This window comes from Akebia trifoliata, unplaced genomic scaffold (genome assembly GCF_017979445.1).
Source record: "Akebia trifoliata isolate Shusen 1 unplaced genomic scaffold, ASM1797944v1 Contig01325, whole genome shotgun sequence".
Taxonomy (NCBI): Eukaryota; Viridiplantae; Streptophyta; class Magnoliopsida; order Ranunculales; family Lardizabalaceae; genus Akebia; species Akebia trifoliata.
Genome location: NW_028237670.1, coordinates 60,479 through 77,706, shown reverse-complemented (window position 1 = coordinate 77,706; position 17,228 = coordinate 60,479). Strand labels below are relative to the sequence as shown.

Genomic DNA, 17,228 nt, shown 5'->3' with positions numbered 1-17,228 from the left:
CGTGCGGACGGGCTAAGACGAGAACTGATGAGGGAGTGTCACGACACTCCATGGGCTGGCCATCCGGGCTGGCGCCGCACATTAGCTCTCTTGGAGCGAGGATACTACTGGCCGAACATCCGTGATGATGTGTTAGATTATGTGAGGACCTGCCTCATTTGCCAGCAAGACAAGATCGAGCGCGACAAACCTATCGGGCTGCTGGAACCGCTTCCAGTCCCCCAAAGGCCTTGGGAAAGTGTTTCTATGGACTTTGTCACAGGTTTGCCGAAGGTTGCAGAGTATGGATCCATCCTTGTGGTTGTGGACCGTTTCTCCAAATATGCTACATTTATACCGACCTCGACATATTGCTCAGCAGAAGAAACAGCGCACTTGTTCCTCAAGCATGTCATCAAGTATTGGGGTGTGCCCAAGAACATTGTCAGCGACAGAGATTCAAGATTTACAGGGAGATTCTGGACCGAATTGTTCAGATTACTTGGGTCTCAGCTTGACTTTTCGACCAGTGGACATCCACAAACAGATGGGCAGACTGAAAGATTTAATGCCATGTTGGAGGAATATCTTAGGCATTTTGTCACTGCCAACCAAAAGGATTGGGCGAATCTACTTGATGTCGCACAGTTCTGTTTCAACCTTCAGAAGAGCTCTTCCTCCAACAAGAGTCCTTTTGAACTTATTACTGGCCAACAACCTTTAACTCCTCATACTATTGTTTCAGGATATCAGGGACAGTGTCCAAGGGCGTACAAGTTTGCTAAGTTTTGGCAGGACAACAATGAAATTGCCAGATCTTACCTTGAAAAAGCGTCGAAGCGGATGAAGAAATGGGCTGATGAACATCGTCGACCAGATCGTTTCAAAGTTGGTGACTTAGTTCTACTCAAGACAGATCAGTTGAGAAGGTTCAACCGAGTACAGCGAGCACACAGGGGACTACTACAGCGTTATGAAGGTCCAATGCTCATCCTCTCTCGAGTCGGCAAGGTCTCCTACAAGCTGAAGTTACCGCACTGGTTACGCAACATCCACCCTGTCTTCCATGCCAGCTGTCTCAAGCCATTCCATGCAGATCCAGCACGCAGCATTCCAACACGTTCACCTTCTCGTTCAACAATCCAGTCGGAACGTGTTGTCGACCAAGTTCTCGCCGAGCGTCAAGTCAGCAGCAGTTCAAGCAAGCAGCAGCACATGGAGTACTTTGTCACTTGGAAGAACTTGCCAGAATGTGAAGCCACCTGGGAAAGAGCAGAGAACCTACAACCATTCAAGCAGAAGATTGAAGAGTTTGTCAGGGACAATGCGACGAGGACGTCTGCAGAATAGGTGGGGGAGACTGTAACGGCCATGTACTCTGACACCTAGAGTTTAGGTGTAGCTCGCCCCGGAGTCACCCGGGAGCCCCTATGTAATACTATGTAAGGCTCGTTATGAAGCCATGTCAGCCCCCGTACCAGGGCATATCTGTTAGCTTAGGGTACGTGTCAGCCCCGTGCCAGGGCATCCTTGTTAGCTTAGTGGTATTTTCGTAATAAGGGACTATGACCGGCCTCCACTTTTGATGTTTCCTTCTGGAAATCTAGGAAAGACTTAGCATACACTTTGTAGGAAGGGTGTCAGTGCTATCCTAATCCCCGGCCTACACCCACGTTGTTGAAGCCTTGAAGCCCAGCTCCGTGGAAGTCCCGCGTGTCATAGGATCATCTATTGCTTGTAACGCATCTATTTGCTTTTGTAACGCGTTATCCCGTGTAATCAATATTATATCAACACAGTTGCCTCCGGGCTTTGTCTCGTGTTGCCTCGTTTACTTGTTTGCTAGCTACGTGTGTGTGGTGTACGATCATTTTACAGGCTTGCAAGTGGATTTGACCCCCTTGTGCCGCACGACCTCGCTTCGAAAGAATAGGGCCGTAACAGTTGGTATCAGAGCTACAGTTGTTTGAGCACAGTTGGTATTCCCCTAGCTCTTCCCCCCCGAGATTCCATTAGTTCACGCGAACAATGGCACGATGAGCTGCTAGTACCGCGGACTAACCCGTTCCAAACCACCAACACCACATACAAACAAGGAACGCATTGAGGTATTAGAGGAAAAGATAGGTATGCTATCTAGTATAGTTGATGGTATTGCGCAATTAGATGGTCGCCAGAACACGCTGGAGGAAAGATCTGAGACATTCAGAGCCAGAATGACTGACCTCGAGGAAGATACCCGAGGATCCATAGCCACTTTACAAGAACAGATTACGGAGCTCACTACTAAGGTAGGTCTCTTGGTAAGAGCCGTTGGTAACGAGCGGCCTACCGGTAGTGATGCTTCTCCCTCGCGCTTGCGAGTCCCAGAGCCACGCGCCTTCAGTGGTGCCCGCGATGCGAAAGAGCTCGAGAATTTCCTGTTTGATATGGAACAATACTTCTGTGCAGCTCGACCGGATTCAGAAGAGGTAAAAGTAACAACTGCTTCTATGTATCTTGCAGGTGACGCTAAGCTATGGTGGCGAACAAAGTACACCGAGATGGAGAGTGGCCAATGCTCCATCGATACATGGGAAGACCTCAAAAAGGAGCTGAATAATCAGTTCCTACCCGAGAATGTGGAGTTTATTGCCCGCAGAAAGTTGAGGCAACTCCAACAGACAGGTACCGTGCACGACTACGTCAAGCAATTTTCCGTATTGATGCTTGATATCCGTGATATGTCAGAGAAAGACAAGCTGTTTTAGTTTACAGAAGGGCTTAAGCCTTAGGTTCAGACAGAACTACAGAGGCAACGTGTGCAAGACCTCACGACTGCTATCGTCGCAGCTGAGCGGTTGACGGACTATTCTCCCGTGGATGGTAGTAGAAAGAAGGTATCCAATCAGTCGAAAGGATACTCTCCGCAGAGTGAACGCATCAATGGGTCTTCCAAAGGTAAAAATGGAGGATCTAGACACAGTCCAAGCAGGAGATCCCAACGGGATTCCTCCCCTTCGAAGAACACAGGTACCCAGTCCAACAATCACCGCAGCAAGATTCTGTGTTACTTGTGTGGTGGTCCTCATAAGACGTTCAAGTGCCCGCAAAGAAGCAAGTTGAACGCATTGTTAGCTTCCCAGAGTGACCCTATTCACGAGAGTTCAAGTGAGAAAGATGAGGATGAATCTTCTCACATGGGAGCTATACATCTGTTGAATGCAATGAAACAGACCTCTGAGACTCAGAAGATCCGTCAGCGTAAGGGTCCATGTATGTTGAGGTGGAGATTGGTGGTAAGACCACCCAGGCAATGGTTGATACGGGAGCTACACATAGCTTTATCGCCCCTGCAGAGGCGAAGCGCCTCAATATCCGGCTCGAAAAGGATTCAAGCCGTATGAAAGCTGTTAACTCCGAGGCTACTCTTATACAAGGGTCGGCCAAGTCCGTGGCCGTCAAGATAGGTCCATGGAAGGGTAAGCTAGATCTTCTCGCAGGTCCACTCGATGAGTTCCAAGTCATCATTGGGATGGACTTTTTGCGAAAGAACAAGGCCGTTCTGATGCCATTTGCCAACACTTTGGGCTTGCTAGGTGAAAGTCCAAGCTTCATTCCTCTCTCTACAGGTAAAGAGGAGGGAAAAATGATTTCAGCTCTACAGTTAAAGAAAGGGTTGAAGAAAGGTGAGCAAACGTTTCTTGCTACCTTACGAGTTAAACTTGATGATCAGGACCATAGTTCAACTCCCCCATTGGTAAAACAGGTTTTGACTGAATTTGATGATGTTATTTCGGAAGAGCTTCCGAAGACCCTACTGCCACGTAGGCCGATTGATCATCAAATTGAACTAGTACCTGGTGCCAAGCCTCCTGCAAAGGGACCATACAGGATGAGTCCTCTGGAACTAGCTGAGCTACGCAAGTAACTTGATGGACTTCTGGAGTTTGGATTTATCAGACCTTCGAAGGCACCTTATGGGGCGCTTGTTTTATTCCAGAAGAAGCATGATGGGTCATTGCGACTTTGTGTAGACTACCGAACGCTGAACAAGGTTACTGTCAAGAATAAGTATCCGATTCCACTGATTGTCGATTTGTTTGATCAACTTGGGGCAGCCAAGTATTTTTCCAAGTTGGATTTGAGATCAGGGTACTATCAAGTACGGGTTGCAGATGGAGATGAGCCGAAAACTACCTGTTCTACCAGGTATGGTGCTTATGAGTTCTTAGTCATGCCCTTCGGCCTTACGAACGCACCTGCAACATTCTGCACCTTGATGAACGACCTCTTCAGACCGTACCTCGACAAGTTTGTTGTGGTATATCTTGATGATATCGTAGTATATAGTTCTACCCTTGAAGAGCACGTTCAACATTTACGCAAGGTATTCCAAGTGCTTCGCGACAATCAGTTGTATGTCAAGCTAGAGAAGTGTTCATTCGCTCAAGAGCAGATTATGTTTCTTGGCCACGTTGTGGGTAATGGACAGATCCGGATGGACATGGAGAAAGTATGAGCTATTGATGAATGGAAAACCCCTTCTACTGTCACAGAGACTTAGGTCATTCCTCGGTCTTGTGAACTATTATCGACGTTTTGTCCAAGGTTATTCAAAAAGGGCCGCACCTCTCACAGACCTGTTAAGAAAGATCACACTTGGTCCTGGTCGGACAAGTGTCATGAGGCGTTTGAAGACCTCAAGCTTGCTGTTATGCAAGACCCAGTCTTAGCTCTACCCGACATCACCAAGCCGTTTGAAGTTCAGACAGATGCATCTGACTTTGCTATTGGAGGAGTTTGTTATAGGATGGGCATCCGTTTGCTTATGAAAATCGGAAGCTCAATGATGCTGAGAAACGTTATACCGCACAGGAGAAAGAGTTGTTAGCCGTCGTCCACTGTTTGAGAGTTTGGAGACATTATTTGTTGGGATCACAAGTTCATGTGAAGACCGATAATGTGGCTGTGAGCCATTTCCTGACTCAGAAGAAGTTGACACCAAAACAGGCTTGTTGGCAAGAATTCCTCGCAGAGTTTGACTTGGCCTTGGATTACAAGCCCGGAAAGAACAATAGCGTGGTCGATGCATTGAATCGCAAAGCAGAGCTAGCAGCACTTCAGTGACAAGTTTCTCAAGTCACCAACACTTTACAGCAGAGAATTCATGATGGTTTGAACAGTGATCCCCAAGCAAAAGTCATATTGGATATGGTGCAGAAGGGGAAAGCACGCCGTTTCTGGATTCGTGATGGGTTGTTATATACCACTAACAGCCGCATGTTTGTTCCACGTGCGGACGGGCTAAGACGAGAACTGATGAGGGAGTGTCACGACACTCCATGGGCTGGCCATCCGGGCTGACGCCGCACATTAGCTCTCTTGGAGCGAGGATACTACTGGCCGAACATCCGTGATGATGTGTTAGACTATGTGAGGACCTGCCTCATTTGCCAGCAACAAGATCGAGCGCGACAAACCTATCGGGCTGCTGGAACCGCTTCCAGTCCCCCAAAGGCCTTGGGAAAGTGTTTCTATGGACTTTGTCACAGGTTTGCCGAAGGTTGCAGAGTATGGATCCATCCTTGTGGTTGTGGACCGTTTCTCCAAATATGCTACATTTATACCGACCTCGACATATTGCTCAGCAGAAGAAACAGTGCACTTGTTCCTCAAGCATGTCATCAAGTATTGGGGTGTGCCCAAGAACATTGTCAGCGACAGAGATTCAAGATTTACAGGGAGATTCTGGACCGAATTGTTCAGATTACTTGGGTCTCAGCTTGACTTTTCGACCAGTGGACATCCACAAACAGATGGGCAGACTGAAATATTTAATGCCATGTTGGAGGAATATCTTAGGCATTTTGTCACTGCCAACCAAAAGGATTGGGCGAATCTACTTGATGTCGCACAGTTCTGTTTCAACCTTCAGAAGAGCTCTTCCTCCAACAAGAGTCCTTTTGAACTTATTACTGGCCAACAACCTTTAACTCCTCATACTATTATTTCAGGATATCAGGGACAGTGTCCAAGGGCGTACAAGTTTGCTAAGTTTTGGCAGGACAACAATGAAATTGCCAGATCTTACCTTGAAAAAGCATCTAAGCGGATGAAGAAATGGGCTGATGAACATCGTCGACCAGATCGTTTCAAAGTTGGTGACTTAGTTCTACTGAAGACAGATCAGTTGAGAAGGTTCAACCGAGTACAGCGAGCACACAGGGGACTACTACAGCGTTATGAAGGTCCAATGCTCATCCTCTCTCGAGTCGGCAAGGTCTCCTACAAGCTGAAGTTACCGCACTGGTTACGCAACATCCACCCTGTCTTCCATGCCAACTATCTCAAGCCATTCCATGCAGATCCAGCACGCAGCATTCCAACACGTTCACCTTCTCGTTCAACAATCCAGCCGGAACGTGTTGTCGATCAAGTTCTCGCCGAGCGTCAAGTCAGCAGCAGTTCAAGCAAGCAACAGCACATGGAGTACTTTGTCACTTGGAAGAACTTGCCAGAATGTGAAGCCACCTGGGAAAGAGCAGAGAACCTACAACCATTCAAGCAGAAGATTGAAGAGTTTGTCAGGGACAATGCGACGAGGACGTCTGCAGAATAGGTGGGGGAGACTGTAACGGCCATGTACTCTGACACCTAGAGTTTAGGTGTAGCTCGCCCCGGAGTCACCCGGGAGCCCCTATGTAATACTATGTAAGGCTCGTTATGAAGCCATGTCAGCCCCCGTACCAGGGCATATCTGTTAGCTTAGGGTACGTGTCAGCCCCGTGCCAGGGCATCCTTGTTAGCTTAGTGGCATTTTAGTAATAAGGGAGTATGACCGGCCTCTACTTTTGATGTTCCCTTCTGGAAATCTAGTAAAGACTTAGCATACACTTTGTAGGAAGGGTGTCAGTGCTATCCCAATCCCCGGCCTACACCCACGTTGTTGAAGCCTTGAAGCCCAGCTGCGTGGAAGTCCCGCGTGTCATAGGATCATCATTTGCTTGTAACACATCTATTGCTTTTGTAACGCGTTACACCGTGTAATTGAATATTATATCAACAAAGTTGCCTTCGGGCTTTGCCTCATGTTGCCTCGTTTACTTGTTTGCTAGCTACGTGTGTGTGGTGTACGATCATTTTACAGGCTTGCAAGTGGATTTGACCCCCTTGCGCCGCACGTCCCCGCTTCGAAAGAATAGGGCCGTGACACTCAGGCACGCCTCAAGGCATGCAGGCAGAAGGTGCCTTAATAAATGTGAGCCTGCGCAGTATAAGTGAGGCGTACCAAGTCAAACACCTTGACTGCATCACAGTCAAGGTGCCAGGCACATGCCTCACCAAAACTTGAATAAAATAAATATATTTTATTTGTATAGTCTTTACATACAAAAAAAAAAAACAATCTTTGGAAAGAATATTTTTTACCATTAAAAATGTTTAATTTTACATTTTATCACTTTTATTCAACCAAAGCCCGTTTGGATAAGGTTAGGACTTAGTCAACTTAGGACCACTAAGGGCATAGGTAGCGCTTAAAATGGATTGACCCAGGTCAATGGGGACATCAGGCCCATGGACCATATTTGTTAGGAGCTCATATTGATTAGGAGTCTATAGTAGTATCTATTTTGAAGTTGTATTTTAATTTTTTGTAACTCTTTATTAGATGGCTCATTTAAATAGGGGCTATGTTTTAATTTCCAATTAAATTACGACTTTTATTTAGAATCCTGCACATGATTTTTTCAGCTTTTTTTCTATTTTAGTAGTCAGGCTATTGTATGACTCTTAGTTGCAGTAGGAACTATACATATAATTTGTTATTTTCAAATGAATGAATGAATATAGAAGAAAACAAGTTACGGATTTTCTCTTATGAGAGTCCTCTAATGGTGTGAAGCCATTGAAATCCTATGTGTGAAGTCAAGGTCAATCCATCATCCTTTTCTCCAGCTCATCTCCTCCTCTTTTCTTTATTATTCTATTTCTCTTAGTATCACTACCCTTCTGCAATGGAAAATACAGCACCCTTTGTGCAAGCCAAACCATCTCTTTGATCTTCCAAACCCTACCTCAAATCCCTCTAAACCCAGCCATAATTTCTCCAAAACCTATGTTGCCCTTCTATTTTAGTTTTAGCCATTTTAGAATTTAAACCCCAACCCTAAACTCTTTCTTCCATTAAACCTATTAATCCTTATTGCAGAACTTTGTATTTTTTTTCTTCCCGTCTTGCATCACAAGTAGAATCTCAAAATATCCATATTCAAATTCGATATGAATTCAACGTGTATCTTATTAGATAAACCATAACTAAATCATTTTCATTCCACTTAATCCGGATCCGACCCGATCCGACTGAATTGCTTGATTTGGGTTGGATAATTTCAGGTTTTTCAACACTTCTTCTATATACTTCTTTGCTAATTGCTATACTATTCTATTTTACCATTATGATCATTTTATTTTATAAGAATTCATGTTACATTAAAGTAATAGAAAAAGGATATTTTGAAAAACCTGAAAAAATAATTTTCAAAGCAAGATATTTTTTTGCTCACATAGTTGTTTGGTGTATTATGATAAGTTTGCACATTATAATGCTTGTTTTGTCATTTCAAAAATTAGCGTGTGTTTTCTATATTGTAGTAATAATACCCATCATGATTCCATATTTTGAACTTTGCAAAAATAAATAAATAATCCATATGCTTCCAATAACTTCCAAGAAAAAGATTAAAGTTTTTTACTGGCCAGAAGTGAAACTTGCCTACATTTTGTAAGTACTGACTAAATAATAATGGAAATGTTCAGTGCCCTACATTTTGCCCTACATATTTTGTCTTACATGGGTTAGGAGTTTTGGAATGGGCTGATTTTTGGTGAGGTTGGAATGGGCTGATTTTTGGTGAGGAGATCATCCTCACCAAAAATCAGCCCATTCCGAAACCTCTAGCCCCATGTTTACGAGTAGAATAATCGTTGACCGTCCATTTTTTGTAAACCACTTTTGATGCAGTTAAAAGTTTTGGAATGGGCTGGTTTTTGGCGAGGATGATCTCCTCACCATAGAGATCATCCTCACCAAAAATCAGCCAATTCCAATACTTCTAACATATGTAGGACAAAACACGTATGGCAAAACATAGGGTAAAACTTAGGTTGCCGAACATGACCCAAATAATAATAGAAGAGACATACCATGTTATAATGCAAATTTAAAACACAAATTTACAACCCAATGGCAGCACCTTTCATGATACCTTTTTGGTGAACCTATGCCCAAAATATTAACATGGAAAAGAACCCAATGCCAGTACAAAGTTCTACAACTTTAAATAGATGAAGTATGATTGCAATGTTTTATATTATACGTTGTGATAAAAAATACTTCTATATTATTTAAATTGTATCATTGGTTCTAGAATATAAGACTGATTGGAACTCCAATACTGATAATCAGAATCGTAAACAAATTAAAATTGAAAGCATTGTCTATGAAGAGAATTATACTTACCCACCCATTTCTGACGCCTCTTCTTTGTGAAAGATTAGTTTTTGGGGATCAGCACCTCTCAAGTGGCAAACCTTCGACTATTTAAAAAACAAGACAACCACATAATAAATAGTATAGACTAATAAAAGAGATACGTTGTTCCAAAATATACCAAGTATACACTCAAAATATAATCAATTGAAGCAACATCAAGCACAACTCATGTTGGTTTTCCTTCAAAGCAAAACGTACATCCCAGTAATGCTGATTTTGATCAGTCCATGATAAACGAAAAACTGATCTATTTTATGGATCTTAACTAAATTAATGGGGAATGGCTAAGCAAACAGCTATTTGCTAGCAATTATTTATAATTTGATGTTGTACATAAAGGTCAAACCTTAAAAAAAGGAACACCAACCAACAATTTTCAGAAAAACATTATAAATAAGATAAAATGTCATTTACATTCCCTATTGAAGTTTGACAAGCATAGAGCAATATCTACAAAGAGGGGCTGGGAATAAGTATGATACTCTACAATATTAATCGAAGACCTCCACATGTGGCATGGAGACCAGAAGAGATAGAGGTCCCCTTGTGCTTGAAAGGAAAACTTGGCAATCAAGTCTAGATAAGGAAGTGCAAAGGGTGAGTCTCGAAACGTGAGTTTTAATTTTAGAACTCTAACTAGCTGCTTGAGTGTATGGTCATCCTCATTGAAACGGCAATTGTGTGGCACTTGTATGCATAGTCACCAAGTTGGGGTTCAAGAATAAGTCAGTGAGGGGGAATTTCAGAAATTTGAATAAAAAGGGGAAATTTTGAGCCAGGGTTAGGACTGTATAATCGTTCCTACTTGGTGGTGTCTCACATTAAGTCGTTAAATCCTATGTTAAGCTAAAAAAATAAATAACCAAACCTCATATTAATATATCCATGCATACAGAACAAATAACCACAGGTCAACAACACATTCAAGGTTTAGATTGTTTAAAATATAGAAAAGATTACAATCACAAGTCAAAGTTAGTATTCATCAACCAATCAATGTCATTCTCATTTCTATCTTCATTATCTAAGCCTTCCTCGATAAAATGGTCATCGTCATCTTCATTAAGGTCATCTTCTCTTACTGGTATCAAGGTCATCTTTCATGTTTCCCAATTTAATCTTAATCACAAAGTTCATGATTTAATTGTGAAGTTTGTGACTACATCGATGAAGGTAAAGTCACAATTTAATCCAGATTTTTTCTATAAGTCGCATAATTTAGTGATTATGCTTGTGGGAAAATACCCACCAAATATGTGCAAAAGTGCAAAACAACACACAAAGGCATGTAAATGGGGGAAATGCCCAGGGCTCCGTCTTGGCACTTGGCTTCAATCAACTCGCTTCCCTCAAAGAGGTTGCTAAGTCTTTCCCCTACCTCTAGAAAGGAACATCAACCTTGAGCCCAATCATACAAGACTTTATGGAGGCTCAAGCCAAGAACAAAATCCCAATAAATAAGGTCATTTATACTGACACATGTACAAGGAAACATATGTATAATGAACCTTGGTTACATGACCACATATGTATAAATTTCCCCAAGGCGTGCTCAAATCAGGTAGACTCCCTAGACAAAACATACCTGGACACAGTGTATATATCTTTGACATCCCCCCCCCCCCCCCCCCCTCTCCAATTTAACATGCAACAGTCTTCATCGCATTCACTTCAACACCCTTCTTATTGATAAATGAAAAGGTTGTGGCAGTTCTAGCTTGTCTTGGCTTGTTGTCCCTAGTGTCAATCACTTGATGGGCTGGAGATGCTTCTCGTCATGGCTAGACTTATCACGTAAGGTAATGTATTGGTCTAGGTGCTCTAAGATTGTTTTAGTATTTTGAGTGAGGTTAGCCGTTTGCCCTTGTTCACTCATCTACACCTACACTTCGACTCTTTCAAGCATGGATCATGCAACTTCCACACTCTCTTACAAAATATTAGAAGATCATGTACTTTCAAGAGATCGAAGCATATTCTTTGGAGCATCCTACCTTTTGTGGTCTGTTGGAGTCTTAATAAAATCTCCAACCAAGAATTAATTTTATCCGTTTTTGGTCTTCTTTTCTTGTGGGGTAAATTGTACAAGGAGTTTAAGGATATTTTCTTTAAGGACTTTATTGTTAGGTGGGATTTGGTTTATGATTTAGAGCCTCTGTAGTTTGTTGTGGGTTTTTTTTTTCTGTTTTTGTATTTCTTTGGGTTGGTCACCTCGGCCTCCCTTTTGTTTTAATAAAATCTCATTTTTACCTATAAAAAAATAATAGCAAACTAGGTCTCTTAATAACATGCCACAACCATGTGAAAAGTGTGTATTGGTTAGCGTGATTGGTGCTCAACCAGACACAACCAAGTTGGCGTTCAGGAATAAGTTGGCAAAGGAAAATTCAATAATCAAAAAAATCGAGTTAGGTTAGGTTTGTCTAATTATTCCTAATAGTTGGTGTTATCATATTCTATCATCAAACCCCATACTAAGCAACAATAATAAATCATTAAACCCCATATTAATATCATTCATACATCTACAATCTATAACCACGGATTTACAACATATTCATGGTTTATATTGGAATGGTCAAAATCATTGTTATCCTCATTTTGTATCAGCATTATCTTATGTATCATCAAGGTTATATCCTCTTACTAGGGCATCAAGGTGATCTTTTGTTCTTCCCAATTTAATCGCAAAGATCATAATTTAATCACAAAGATCATAATTTAATCGCAAAGGTCAAGACCAATCACAAAATTCGTAAAATCCGTTTCTTTAGAAGAAGTAGGTGAAGGAAGAAGTCATGATCTAACTGGACTTTTCAATAAGTTGAAGAATTTAGTGACATGGCAACTAGGTAGCAAGTGAGTCTTCGAGGTAGTGATGATTTGGGGAGCTTGAGAGGTGGAGTTTGGCTAAACCCTCAATCATCAAACTCAACTCGCATGAGAGTCAATGCTTGCCCCCCTTTTCCCTGGCTTTGTCACTACCTATAAGTTTGTGATGGTTTTGCCCTCATCCTTCACCATGGATACTGACATCACACATGGGTATTCCTCAAACATGCCCAATTTATTAGCAAATGACATGGGACAGCTTTGGCTTGATGTAAGAAATACATGCCTATGACGACTATAAACCACCTAGGGGCACTACAAGCAAGTCGATGGCCCCCTTCCATGTGCCCATTTAACGGGCACGACTGTAACCGACTCTTGAATTGGCGTGGCTTCCACTTCACAGTCTTCATTCGACAATACTCCCATGTGAGTTTTAAGTTGAGGCACTTCATCTCTACAAGAGAAATAAAGTTATGCATTGCTAGAGTTTGTTTGTGCTTGCACAAGCCTCCTATTTAGGGTAAGGGGAGAAAAGAAGAAAGACAATAAAGTTGAAAGGATATTATTGGAAAAGAAAAGAAGCGGCAATAAAGTTAAGGGTATTCTTCGAAAGGGTTAGAAGATAGAAAAGGCTTAATAGTTTGGTTCGAGATACGGTCTTTATTGGGGGGGGATAAGGATTGAGGCAAAGGGGGGGGACACAATAGTTGAGTTTAATTTATTTAAACGCACAGACGCAATAATTAGCCTTTTATAGCTAATCAAGTGATCAAACAATCTAAGTCTTGTCAAAACAGACATTCTAGATCGGGGGAAATTCCCATAGGATGTCAAAATCCCACATGATCAATACCAAATAAAATAATCTTGCATGCATATGCAATGCCACGTAGAAGAATCGCTAAAATGAACCATCTCAGCTCCATGATGACACTATTGATCATCCAAGAAACAAATCCTAACTCCTGGTAACACCTTGAAATGTAGGGTTTTGGATAAATTTAAGTACATGTTAAAGATGCTTCTCCAAAATACTGTATCCAAAAGAAAATTGAACCACTTGAGTAACCCTACCAAGATTGAATCCCGCATGATCGATCCAAAATAAAATAAACATGCATGCATGTGCAATGCCACATGGAAGGATCACCAAAATGAACCATCTCAAGACCATGACGACACCATTGATAATCCGACAAACTAACCCTATCACCTAGTACCCACCTTGAAATCTAGGTGCTTTGGATAAATTTAAATAAAAATTAAAGACTTTTCTCCAAACATTGCAATCACAAGAAAATCAAACCACTTAAGTAACCCTACCGAAATTGCAACTCTATACTCGGACAAATAGCTATCTTCCCCTTTTTTATAATATAAACTGCATCCATAAAAAAAATGCCATGATACATAATGTCATTGTATCCCACTGGATCATTCCCACTTCCGTCTATCTTATTCTAAATATTCACATTATTTTTGTTTTCCTTCTTCTTCATATGTATCATTTCTTCATAGTTCAGACAAAATTAGAATATTAAATGATAAATGTAGGGTATGACCCACAAATTTCATGTCCTAGCCCAATTAGGATCCACCAATTGTATCACTTAAAACCAAAGTTATTCCTTTCAGAAGTAAAAAAGACGGAAAATCTACAACACTATTAAATACTTATTGTTTCATCGATTCAATTTATACAGAAAAAAAAAGGTCTTTACTCATTGTAATAAAGAATAAGTTGGGAAACCAACAATTATTATTACAATCAAAGGGTTGAAAAGCACCAACCTTTAACATTATAGGAAGATGCCCGAAATTCATTTTTTCTCTTACAACAGGGCCATCATTGTATTGGAAACAAACTTCCACTGAAAACCTCCCCGCATAGTTAATTTTTGCTTCCCTACACTGTTTTCAATTAAACCCATAACATAAATTAACGGAAAGAGAGACATAATTTAGCAAATTTAAGCACAAAATATATATATATATATATATATATATATATATATATATATATATATATATATATATATATATATCTTTGCTTGCCTACACAGTTTCCAATTAAAAGAAGAAGATAAATTACTACACATCAGATATAATTTGAAATTTTAAACAAAAAAATATTTTTTTTATAAATTAAGCCAAAAACTATTTTTTGATTGCCCACACTGTTTTCAAATAAACCCAGAACATAAAGTAATACAGAGAGAGATAATTAGCAAATTTGGGCCAAAAAATTATATAAATTAAAAAAGAAATGCTTGCCGCCACTGTTTTGAATCAAACTCAGAACATAAATTAAAGAAACATACAGAAATATAATACAAATGAATCAAAAATAATTAAAACTACCTCGTGAGGATATAAAGCTTCACGGAACGAGTTAACCCCGCGTTCCTTTTGTGGAGGGTAGAGCTCATGCTCACCAAACGAAAGTATAAAATAGTTATGGAAAAAAAACATCAAATTAAACACAAAAATAAAGAGATTGAGAGATTTGGGGAGAATAAAAGAAAAAAAAGACATGAAAGGATATTTTGAAGCTTGGTTTTGGTGTAGGGTTCGAAAACTACAATTGGTTTGATCTGCGAAAGCATGGTTTCGAGTCCAGCATCGACGAAGTGATCGAAAGAATCAATGTGAGGTTTGATGAGATCTTGCAGAGTCTTGTAATCGGGAGAAGGAAGATTAGTGTTAGCCATCACTCAGTCCTTCGATTTTTTTTCCTCGTCTTTGATTTTTCAATCGAATCCCCAAATTTTCTGCAAAAATTTAAATAAAAGTTCTCTTTTTTTTGTTTCCTACGGAGTTGTTTTAGAAGTATAAGAAGACGGGTTTAGGGTTTAGGGTTTATGAGTTATGACGTGGTTTTTAAGGAATAGTGCTGAAGTAACCATATCGAAGTGCGATATGATTCACTCCAGCACGACTCGGCTTTGAATTGAAAAATTATAATGGCACCCCAATTACTCATTAGGGCCATCCGTTTACAAAGGGCACCCCCATATCATTAGATTTGCGATAAGGGCAAACTAGAGGATGAAAATAACCCAATTTTTTTCTAAAAATGTCAGACATGTATAAAAAATGTCGACAACTATAAGTGTCGACACTAAACAAAACTTTTGGTTTCTTAGTCCACATAAAAATGATGACATTTTTTATAAATGTTGATTTCTAAATGTCAACATTGATGTTTTTCGTGAGGTGCTCTAATCTAATATTAAATCCGCCATTTTTAAATTATTTGGATTGCTTGTCAATTAGTGGAGTGCCTTTAGAATTTCCCTTTTAAATATCATTTGAGACTGAAACAACTCACCCGAGTCATCTCATTCACCTTCATGGACGAGATGGATTTCCAATGTGATGCAATCATGGTTTCAAAACTCGTTATTTCATCTCATCTCATTCATGGAGGAAACCGAGTTGTCTCGAACAATTCATCTCGATTAAATTGTTGATTCTTTGTGGGAATGGAAGTAATAAATTGATTGGGTTTAACAAAAATTGTTTGGGCAATAAACTTTGGACACATTTTTTCTAATTCTGATTCAATCTGAAAAACTATAAACAAATTGGGTTTGTAATCTAACATCTTGACTAGTTTGTTCAGTTGTGTCTTTGGAATTGAAATTGGAATGGAAAAGACAGATGAATTATCATATGTAATAATAACTAATTTTCTTATAGAAAAAAATGTTAATTCAACATTTCCTTCTGGGTAGTAGATGATTGATTCAATTTCTTGATTTTCTATTTTTTGTTGGGGAGTTTCCCTTTCAAGTTTCCAACTATCAAATAAAATAATGTTTTCCCACTTAATTATCTTTGGGACAAGTTTATTTGACCTATGAAAATTACTTTGTAATAGCAATGTTTCACATTGTGGTAGGTGTTTTTGTAAAGCTGTTGGATTAATTGTTGTTTGCATAGTCTTATAAATTAATCTAAAAATTAAGTCTAATGGTTGTGATCCTGGAATTATATTATAACATAAGGTTTGAATGTTTAAACTTAAAACTTTCATTATTCTAGGATCTGATAACGAAACTATGAAGTTTTGAAAACTATCAAAATAGACAAGCCCTTCGCACAGACTTGATTCCACTATTCCTAAGAGCGGGTCTGAAAATATTTGATGTCATTTGTAGATGCCAGAATTTGCTCTACACTTTTCCTTTCTCCTAGCTCAGGCGGACCTGCAAATCAGCCCACTCCGACGATCAAGTTAGACAAATTGATCAGTGTAATTTAGTTTCGAGAGAAGAAGAATTCGAACCTCTTTTACCCATAATCCTCTTCCTTTTATAGGCATTGAACTTGATCGTTTTCTATGCCACCCTTTGAAATGTCCAAGGGCAGTTAGCTTACTAGGGGCAGTTAACCCACTCCCTGACAAGTCAGCTGCAGGGGTTGTTGCAACTGCCCTGTCACCTCTGGAATAGTCAGAACTGATTTGACATGATGTGGGTTGTTAGAACTGTCAATCGGTGGCACATCTGTCAGATCCGTCTTTCCGACTTACACTGTCATTATCCGTGCCACTTATTCGATCGGTGACTCAGGTCCGAGCTATACATCCACGCACCCAAAGAGTTTAACCAACTGGGCCTACATATCAAGCCATCTGAGCTTCTGATCTATGTTGTCGAGCTTAATTTCATGCCATGTGTCCATATTTAAGAATGTCCCCCACATCATTTATCTCTAAGGCATAATAGAATAGAAGTCTTTAGTCTTATTTTTGTTAATGATTTAATTCCTGCTTGTATTAATCTTATATGTAAAAACTTGTATTATTTTTTTTATGTGTTTTAATATAGGTTATTGGGAGAATAGTTCAATTGTTTGTTGTCTCGAACTTAGA

At 40.2% G+C, this 17,228-nt stretch overlaps 1 protein-coding gene across 1 annotated transcript; it reads left to right on the top strand.

Moving 5' to 3' along the window:
* Positions 1–5,172: 5,172 nt before the first annotated feature.
* LOC147380533 (uncharacterized) lies at positions 5,173–16,806 on the top strand. Its single transcript, XM_086431584.1, has 5 exons — positions 5,173–5,243; positions 5,419–5,649; positions 5,728–5,918; positions 6,147–6,482; positions 16,673–16,806. Exons 1-5 carry the CDS (start codon positions 5,173–5,175, stop codon positions 16,804–16,806), a joined length of 963 nt encoding a protein of 320 aa, XP_086287710.1.
* Positions 16,807–17,228: the final 422 nt, after the last annotated feature.